At 35.9% G+C, this 10560-nt stretch overlaps 2 protein-coding genes across 2 annotated transcripts; one reads left to right on the plus strand and one right to left on the minus strand.

The window, feature by feature from the left end:
• Positions 1-7216: 7216 nt before the first annotated feature.
• On the minus strand, positions 7217-7804 carry LOC104664701 (keratin-associated protein 6-3). The gene has a single exon (XM_010366299.2). The coding sequence runs from the start codon at positions 7781-7783 to the stop codon at positions 7508-7510; it is 276 nt and encodes a 91-aa protein (XP_010364601.1). The 5' UTR covers positions 7784-7804; the 3' UTR covers positions 7217-7507.
• Positions 7805-9905: 2101 nt separating this feature from the next.
• LOC115892688 (keratin-associated protein 22-2) lies at positions 9906-10187 on the plus strand. Its single transcript, XM_030914240.1, has one exon. It carries the CDS (start codon positions 9924-9926, stop codon positions 10098-10100), a length of 177 nt encoding a protein of 58 aa, XP_030770100.1. The 5' UTR covers positions 9906-9923; the 3' UTR covers positions 10101-10187.
• The last annotated feature ends 373 nt before the right edge of the window (positions 10188-10560 follow it).

The raw sequence follows: 10560 nt of genomic DNA on the forward strand, positions 1-10560 counted from the left end.
AGCAAAGTCACATCAGAAACCTATGATGTGAGAGAATCGTCACCCTAGCATGAGGCTCCAAACACATGGAGTTTGTAATTGTTGAATCCCAGTGTCACAGGATAGAGGGTGAGAGTGTCCCATGGTGTCCTCAATAGTAGTAGCCAAAGCTGGAGCCATAGCCAGAGCCTCATCCATAGCTACAGCCACAGAGGGAGCGGGAGCCATAGCCACAGCCCCGTCTGCGGAAGCCGCAGCCACAGTAGGAGCCACAGCCACAGCCCAGGCCTCCCTAGCTATAGCCCAGGCCTCCATAGCCACAGCACCCATAGCCACGGCCGCCATACTAGTTTCCATAGTAACTTCCACACATGGTGTTTGTTGTTGAGGTTGTTCTTAGGTAGGAAGCAGTGTAGGTGACTTCAGTATGGACACTTCCCTGGCAGAGGGCCTTTTATATGCTTCACAACGGGTGGGATCCACTAGAGGTGTCATGCCGTTGGCTAATTTTATTTAGTTTGTTGTTTTTCAGCCATAAAATAAAGCTTCAGAAGTATTAAGCAAAACTTGTTTAGTCTCTCAGTTTAGACTTCCCTTATCCAGTTGACGGTTTCAGTGAGAGGAGATCTCACGTTCACACTCATGTAATCCTGCCTCAAAGTAGACTTTCATTTTAGCATTCTATAACCATTCCTTATACTACAAAACAATACTTTCCTTAGTCACAGTCTTATTTACTCTTGGTTCCAATAGTTTCATTATTTTAAAAAATCTTTCACAAGAAAAGGTGATTCATGAGTTTTTCTTCTCTCTTGATGCAAATTAGTTTTATTCCTTTGGTATTCATTTTCTTTTTTTTACTGAATGTGTCTTTTGTCCCTCATGATGATTATAATATTTCAACTAATTAGTATTTTTAGAACTACAACTCTGGGAAAATGCATTATACTTTTCTATTTATACAAATGAGTCGAATTCTAATTTATGTTCAATTTGTACTGAATTACTACAAAAAATTATTTGTTGGAATCTAATGTTTCCATCTTTTCCTCCAAAATTAAGTATACATTGATTAGTTAATATTCTAATCGATATTTTGATTGGTTAATATTCTAATTAATATTAGAATTATATTCTAAGTAACTACCCACTGAGCTTAAGATGATATACTTATTTTTATCAATGTATTAGACAGAGGTCTCTTCCTTTATCAAGATATCTAGTGATTATTCTCTTTGTGACTTGACATGCTGAGCTCCCTTGCGTAACTCTAGAATTAGTACTGTCTTCATTCAATTAGTATAATAATTTTCCAGAGTTGAGGCACAAGCGAAGTGGGAGTAGTATCAGATTTTAGTTAAAAATATGCTTTCATGTCTTTAAGAGAGTGAGTGTGGAAGATGACATTATCCACTTTCCCATGTGTAATCTATCAATTGATTTTTGATATTCTGATGATGGTTCTGAGCTAAAATACTTTTATGTATCTTTTTATATAATCTTAGGCAGTATGGAGAGTAGAATCTAGTAACAGTTTCTGTAGCAGTGAAGCGGCTACAAGATATTGGACACCTTGTGTGTTTTAATCAACTCCCTTCTAGAAATCATAGGAATGAAATGCAAAAACTTTTAAATTTCCCAACACATTTCCTTTGATAAATATATCAAATAAGTAAAAAAAAAAAAAGTATCTTAATAAAATAGGATATTTTCATACTAATGATCAGATCAAACACATTCATCTATTTATCCAATATGTGTTTTTGAATATTCTTTCTATGTGAGTGTCTTGGTAGCTTCATTTTTATGAAATGGACACATTTTTATAACACCTTATTCCCTACTGTCTGGATTGAAATATTGGTATTAGTGGACATATTCTCTACATTATTTCAAACTCCCACACAGAAATAACAGTAGACTCAGTTATCACAGTGCAAAGTCAGTCAAGCAATAACTTTGAATCACTTTTCAGTTAAAAACTAATTGAATTAACATGATCAGTCTTTCTCTAAGCTATCTAAGTTCTTAGAAAATCACCTAAAATTGGTATAAATAAATTGCTATATTCAATTAAAATAGTTATTAAATATATTTTATGTGTGTGTGCAATACGACATTCCTAATAACGCTTACTAAGTTATTTCTCCATAGAATTTACTTCCTGAAGTTAATTTGTTTCTTCTGAAGAACTGACTTTCTCTCTCGCTAATCTTAGTAGGGAGAGCTTTGCACACAATGAGGTTCCTTTAAAAAAAAAAATTGTGTGCTGTAATTTTTTGATCTATAATGAATTCTTAAGTACATTCCATATAAGAAAAGAACAAAACAAGCCCTCCTGGACTCCTCAATGCTCTCCAGATTGAGGAAAAATCTCCCATTGTCTTATTCTGCTTCATTGCAAAATTTCACATGTATTTCCACGTTGGATTTCTAGTCTCTTTAACTCCAAACACTTTTTGGTCTTTGCTTCTCACCACTCTATGATAACAACTCCTACAGGAATATTCTAGACTTCAATTTGCCAAATTTATAGTTTAATTCTTCTTAATTTTACTAAGTCTCTGAGTAGCACTCAGATTTGCCTTTCTCTCTTTTCACTCTTGAAAAACTCTACAACGTTTCCCTTCATCCTGCGACACATACTTGGTTTAATTCCAATCACACCAGCTGCTCATTTTCAGCATATCTTTTCTCTTATTTTTTCAGATTTTGCCCTCAAATGTGAGACAGCTAGGCACTTGCTCCTCTTATAGTCTATCTGGATTACTTTGGAAAAATTCATTTCCTGAATTAATCTCAAATTTTTCCTCCCTCGCTCCCTCCCTCCCTCCCTCCCTCCCTCCCTCCCTCCTCCTTCCTTCCTTCCTTCCTTCCTTCCTTCCTTCCTTCCTTCCTTCCTTCCTTCCTTCCTTCCTTCCTTCCTTCCTCTCTTTCTCTCTTTCTGTCTCTCTCTCTCTCGATACACAAGATCAGTAAATCTTTGAATGTTTCTGAAGTTGATTTTTAAACTCAAATTTCTAACAGAATAAGTCTTTCCCTTTTTATATAACCATGGTCTGTGGGTTTAAACTTCAGAGACTCTATTGCTTTGGAACATATACAAAATGATAGACACATATTTATGTAACATTTTACTCAAAGTAAATATTACTCCACAAAAAATTAATAAGGCATCTTATCATTCAGTAATTTACAAACTAACTCTGCCACCATGCCCTTTTCGCCACAATATTTTTATCCTTCTCTACCCTCTTTGAAGTCATCCTTTTGTTCCAAAGGCTGCATATATGCAGATACACAAGAAAATATTTTAGGCAAAAAAAAAAGGAAAAAAGATTTTGAAAAGGTGATATCCATATAGGTTATATGATCTCATGGTCACTAGCAATATAGTTTAAATTTGGCACCCAGCCACCAATGTAGGAGAGGAATCTCTCATTAATGGCACAAGATTTTGTTACCAGTATCCTGACATAGTAATGTTGTCTTGGATATATTGGTTGGGAGGAATATTTGAGATGGTTTAAATTTTTGTGATGATTTTAATGCCAATTAGTTTGGAACATGAGTCCAACAGTGCATGTGGTTTGCCCCACATACCACTCAGGTGCTATTTAAGGCCCTGTGCAGATTAGAAACCTACAGCTCTAGCATCTGACACTGCTATACAACTGAGCCTATCTTTATTGACACCATGGGCTTTTACAGCAAGTACTATGGTAGCCCGGGCTATGGCTATGAAGGCCTGGACTGTGGCCATGGCTGTGGCTATGGTTACTATGGATATGCCTGCTACCGCCCATGCCGCTAGGGAAGGTCCTAGTCTTTCAGCTGCTTCTGAGAAATTCAAGATTGGTGATCTCTTTAGATTATTTTCTTATGAGGTGCTGTGTTTACTTCTGCATTATTTATAATAATAATGTTATTGTCTGTTCAGACAATGAAAATTGCATCTTAGCAACATCAGAATTTTTTTTAATCTAAATTACTGGGAGTTTACGAAAACTTTAGAAAAATATTTCTTTCATGTTGTGCTACTCTATCATTAAATATAAATAATTTTAGCCATTTTTAAGGAAAATATTTAAATCCATTTTTTATTAAAGATAATCCTTTTTGCAAACCTACAGCATTTTTATTCAATTTTTATGAGTGTGTATGTATGTATGTATATTTATGTGTGTGAGATTATTGACACTTTGGCTGTCTGTAATTGTCAACGTACATGTATCAGTCCTAACCATTAACTATATTTAACCAGTGTCTTTTTCATAAGTGTTTTCATGAGCAGATGCAAGGGCTACTGTGATCTACTTTGATCTAATCAATGCCTGTGACTTGGTTCAACCAAATAGCATATAGTAAAGGTGATTGAATATGCATATATATACACATATATGTATATATGATTGTGATTGCTACAAAAGATTGCAGCACCCATCTTATTAGAATCTCTCTCTTCCTCTATTCTTTGATTTGAGAAAGCGAATGACCATATTTAGCAACCCACATTGTAGGGAACTAAGGAAGCCTCCTGGGCTCTCCAGCAGACAGCATGCAAACACTCCCAGCCAACAGTCAGGGCTGAGACCTGCAATTATTCAGCCACAAGGAACTGAATTCTGCCAACAAGTACATGCTCTTGGAAGTGGGTCCTTCCTCAGGTGAACCTCAAATAAAACTGCAGATCTGACTGACACTTTGATTGCTTCATTGTGAGACCCTGAAACTTTCAGTCCATACCTGAAAATGCTGCTTTTATCCAATTATTGTGTTCCATTGTGTAGGACAAACAGATTTACAACCTACTACTACCTTATGAAATAATAGATTGTAAAAATATTCCTGAGGTGGTTTTTCATTAGAATATATTTTCATATTATAAAACAGAAGGATATCACAACAACATTCATTTATTTTGGAGATATCATAAATACAAAAATTGTGGAAGTTATTTTCTTTATTATTTACCATGTGCCTTATAATACTTAACCTAAATTGTACCTAATATTGCATATAGTGGTGATACTTACCCACATCACAAATATTATTCCTCAGTAAGGAAGGAATAATAAGAGAAGGAAATTGAAGTTTACAAAACTTGTGTCACTTTTCTCAGACAATTTATTTTGGACCCGAAAAGAAACTAACCTAGAAATAGTAAGAAAAAAATATCTCCATAGGGGGACAATTCACTTTTCTTGCAAAGTCAGTCCAAAAACTGTCAGAACTGGAAGTCCTAGCCAGAGCAATTTAGGCAAGAGAAAAAAATGAAAGGCATCCAAATAGGAACAGAATGGGTAAGATTATCTCTTTTCTTTAAAGATATGATTCTGTGCCTAGAAATCCCTAAAGACTCCACCAAAAGTCACCTAGAACTTATAAATGACTTCAGTAAAATTTCAGGATATAAAATCAGTGCACAAAAAATCAGTAGTGTTTCTATACACTGAAAATGTTCCATCTGAGAGACGGTTCAAAGATGCAATCTTATTTACAATAGCCACTCACACAAAATAAAATATCTTGGAACACATTTAACCAAGAAAGTGAAAGATCTCTGCAAAATATTGCTGAAAGAAATCATAAATGATACAAACAAATGAAAAAACATTGCATGCTCTTGTATGGGAAGAATCAGTATCATTAATATATGTCCGTACTGCCAAAAGCAATCTACAGATTCAATGTCACTTCTATAAAACTACTAACATCATTTTTCACAGAATAAGGAAAAGCTACTCTAAAATTTATGTGGAATCAAATAAGAGCCTTTCCTTTCTTTTCTAAGGAAAAAGAACCAAGCTAGAGGCATCACATTACCCAACTTCAAACTATGCTGGAAGGCTATAGTAACCAAAACAGCATGATACTGGTGTAAAAACTGATGCATAGACCAGTGTAATAGGATAGACAACACAGAAATAAAGCCACACACCTACAACCATCTAAACTCCAACAAAGTTGATAATGACAAGCAATGGGGAAAGGACTTCCTATTCAATAAATGGTGATGGGATAACTGACTAACCATAAGCAGAAAATTTAAATTAGGGACCTACATTCCCCCATATGCAAAAATTAACTCAAGATGGGTTAAAGATCTAAATATGAGACCTAAAACTATAAAAATCCTAGAAGAAAACCTAGGAAATATGATTCTGGACATAGGCTTTGGCAAAGAATTTTTGGCTAAGTTCTCAAGAGCAATTGCAACAAAAACAGAAGTAGACCTAATTAAACTAAAATGCTTCTGCACAGCAAAGGAAACTGTCAACAGAGTAAACATATAGCTACAGAATGGGAGGAATTATTTACAAACTCTGCATCCAACAAAAGTCTAATATCCAGAGTCTATCGGAATCCTAAACAAGTCAGCAAGCAAAAAACAACGCCTTAAAACATGGCAAAAGGCATGAGCAGGCACTTCTCAAAAGGCTATATAAAATCAGCCAACAGATACATTAAAAATGCATAACATTAGTGACCAGTCAAAACGTTATTATTAAAAAAGTCAAAAACTAAAAGATACTGGTGAGGTTGTGGAGAAAAGAGAATGCTTATGCACTGTTGATGGGAATATAAATTAGTCCAGTCACTGTGGAAAGCATCTGGAGATTTCTCAAAGAACTTAAAGCAGAACTATCATTTGACCCAGCAATCCCATTACTGGGTATATACCCAAAGGAAAAAAAAAATGTTCTACCAAAAAGACACATGCACTTGTCTATTCATTGCCACGCTATTCACAATAGCAAAGACATGGAATCAACTCAGATGTCTATCAATAGTTGACAAAAGGCAATGTGTTTCATATGCACCATAGAATACTATGTAGCCACAAGAAAGAGTGAAATCATATTCTTTGCAGCAACATGGGTGCAGCTGAAGGTGATTATCCCAAGCACATCAATGCAGGAACAGAAAATCAAATACCACGGGTTTTCACTTATAAGTGGGAGCTAAAACTTGAGTGTACATGTATATAAACATGAAAGCAACAGACACTGGGATTGTTGGAGTGGGGATGGTGGTGGGTGGTAAGGATTGAAAAACTACCTTTCACATATTACCTCAGTGGCATGCAATTCATCCATGTAACAAATATACACATATAAACCTTGAACCTAAAATAAGAGTTGAAAAAAATAATGATAAAAGAAAAAATGAAAGAAAAGGAAATTTTGGACAATAAATAATAGATACAAACACCAAGTTTTCTCTTGTGGATTAAATGTGTTTATTAGGTCAGCAGAGAAACAAACTGCAGCATGAAAGTCATCAAAGGAGTCACTGTGACACTATCCTCCTGATAAAAGGAGAAGTGACAGGTGAACTTCACCTTATCCCACTTCATCATGGAAACTCAGGGTATTTTTGGGTAACATGGTAGGTCAACAACAGATCACATTAGACTTCCAGGGCAGGATATCATCAATCAAGGGAAAGGCTCAGAGCATGTGGGCTTCAGAATTGGCGAATCCCAATGTCACAGGATAGAGGGTGAGAGTCTCCCATGGTGTCCTCAATAGTAGTGGCCAAAGCTGGAGCCAGAGCCAGAGCCGCATCTATAGCCACAGCCACAGAAGGAGCCAGAGCCACGGCCCAGGCCTCCATAGCCACAGCCACAGAAGGAGCCATAGCCACAGAAGGAGCCAGAGCCACAGCCCAGGCCTCCATAGCCACAGCCCAGGCCTCCATAGCCACAGTCCAGGCCTCCATAGCCACAGCCCAGGCCTCCGTAGCCACAGCACCCGTAGCCAAGGCCGCCATCATAGTTTCTGTAGTAGTTGCCACACATGGTGTTGGTTGTTGAGGTTGTCCTTGGGTAGGAAGGAGTGTAGGTGACTTCAGTATCGACATTTCCCCTGCAGAGGGCCTTTTATATGCCTCAGTGAATCAGAACATAGCGTGCCCTGCAAAAATATCTCTAAAGACCTTTCATTGTGCTGAGAAGTTCTGGCCCTTACTTATCTCTCTGATTTCATATCCTACTACTTTCCTCCATTTATCTATAATGCTCAAACCCCACTGACTTTTTGACTTTTAAAATGCAGCAGGTTTCTTCTCACAGTAAGGCCCTGGCCTCTGCACTTATTGATTTCTCTTTCTTAGAATAATGCCAAGAATATTTGACTCAGTTTCTATTTCAATTGAAATGTTAACTTCCCAGAGATACTTTTAATGGCCACCTTATATTAATTAGTCTACCTCCAGTAACTGAATTTAATGTAACTCATTGAGTTGTATTATCACAGGATTCTTCACTGTTAGAATCTATTTAATTCATTTTTAAATTCAGTCTCTCTACCCCTTTTGTCTCAGTTGTAACCTCCAGAAAGTGGAGACTTTGCCTTTTTTGTTCATCTGCTCAGTCTGCATTTCTTGTTACAGTGCCTGACACAGCAGATTCTTAATAAAGATTTGATGAATTAGTGAAAAAATAACCAAATGAATGACGTGATGCAACTTTCTATACTCAAATTCTGTGTTGAATAATCACCATCTTTGTTCTATGCTTGGGGTAACTGGGGATAAATTCATGTACTCTGGGATCCTTTTGGATCATATGCAAACCAGTGGAGGAATTTATCACAGTGATTTTTTTTTCTGGTTTGAGAATCCATGCCTTTTCTAATTGTTAAGGTGGTGGCATATATCCACTAAAGTTTATGAACTACTGTGTGCAGTTCCGCAGTTCTGACTATATGCTCTATTTGCCTCTTATTGATACGATACTTCGCTAGTCTCATATTGATCTACAAAGTGTGATCCCTACGTTGATCACTGGTAGTTCTGCTACATGTAAGAGCAGCAAATGAATGAATATGTACTATTAATTGTTTATATTTTATTCTCATTGCTTTATCATAATTAATGACTCATAATTCATTAATAATATTTAATAAGTGGATGGAATAAACATGATAAATTATCACAGGGAGCTTCGTAGAAAATCAACTCTCATAATTAAGGCTATCACCAGAATGCATTTGGGCCAGAAATGTGGTTTTCAAGATGTTATTCCATCCAAGTCACCACTTTAAAAAACAGTAACAGGAATTCTGCTAGAAGATGAAAAGTATCTTTACGATAATTTTGGAAATTTGGAATTAATATATTTTAAAATAAGCAAATTCATTCAATATAAAAAGAAGTTAAAATATGTGAATATTATGTGTCAGGAGAGGAAAACATGAATATTGAGACACGGTGGGTAATTGTTTGTAATTGCCTTCTCAGATGCAAAGAGAACACCACAACTAATAATATAACCTAAGTGAGGATGATGGAAGAGGAAAAGCTTTACTACTGCAAGAACATAAACTAAGTATGAACTTGGAAGAAAATTTTTAGTCCTATTGATTAAGAAATAAATTAATCAAAACATACAGACATATTTGCAAGTAAATCTAGATATTTTCATCGGCTTCCTCACTACATAGCCAACTTTCCCTAAGGTTGCCACAGAAAGCTATGGCTCCTTCTGTGGCTGTTGCTATGGAGGCCTGGGCCTGGCCACTCTGTGGTTTAAAGACTGCATTTATGGAGGTAGAGGAGGATCTTGAAAAAGAAAAAAGAAATGTTTCAAGAGGCAGAAAATATAAGCTTTATGTGATCACACAGAAGCTAATCATCAAGTTTAAATTGGGATTTTAAGTAAGCAAAAGCCATAAAATTAAGAGAATATCTCCTTAAGGCTCATGATTTTACTTGTTGGCATCCTGACACATAGCAATATTAATATTTTCTTGGACATATGGCTAAGAGATTCTTGAGACTTTTTTATCTTAATGCAAATTAGTTGTGAGAATAAGTCTAATGTAGATTGTGGTTTGCTTCACATATAACTCAGGTTGGATAAAGTAATTTGTACAAATCAGGAGAGTCAAATTTCAGAAACTACTGTCTGCTCAATTGAACTTCCAACTTCTGACACCATGTGCTACTACTACAACTATTATGGTAGCCTGGACTATGGCTGCAGCTATGGCTCTGAATATGGTGACTCTGGTTATGCCTGCAACTTTCCAAGCTCCTGTAGAAGGTTCCTACTGGCTCCTACAAAGAAATTCCACTTGCCAATCACTTTGAGTCATTTTCTTGTGATGCACTAATTGCATCAACAGGGTTTTCTATGGATTAATTATTGTCTGTCCAATTTTAACTAAATCTAATTATTGATTACCACAGGTCATATTTGCATTGGATTGGTGGAATTTCCCACCAGTTAGTAGGAAAATCCTTTGATATTTTGTTACTTTTATGTGTTTGTTTATATCCATTATAATATTAACAATTTCCATGCAGGAAAACTTATAAATTTGCATTTTAATAAATATAATCACTTTCACAATATGTATTGGTTATCACATATATTCCTTTCTCTTTATCATTTTTGTATCTGTGTGTGTGTGAAAGAGAGAGAGAGAAAGGGAGAAATAGAAAGAGAGAGTGAAATTGCTACCTGTGGCTATTTTAGTTAGTGACGTGACAAAAACAGGCAAGGCATGACTGATGTTTTTCCAACAATGTTTGCATAAAAGTATTTTCAAGTGCAGTTTCAAGAATACTGTC

The sequence above is a fragment of the Rhinopithecus roxellana genome, chromosome 13 (genome assembly GCF_007565055.1).
Source record: "Rhinopithecus roxellana isolate Shanxi Qingling chromosome 13, ASM756505v1, whole genome shotgun sequence".
Classification (NCBI taxonomy): Eukaryota; Metazoa; Chordata; class Mammalia; order Primates; family Cercopithecidae; genus Rhinopithecus; species Rhinopithecus roxellana.

Excerpts from the sequence above, each read along its gene's own strand:
- LOC104664701 (XM_010366299.2), bottom strand. The coding sequence starts at position 7,783 with ATGTGTGGCAACTACTACAGAAACTATGATGGCGGCCTTGGCTACGGG.
- LOC115892688 (XM_030914240.1), top strand. The coding sequence starts at position 9,924 with ATGTGCTACTACTACAACTATTATGGTAGCCTGGACTATGGCTGCAGC.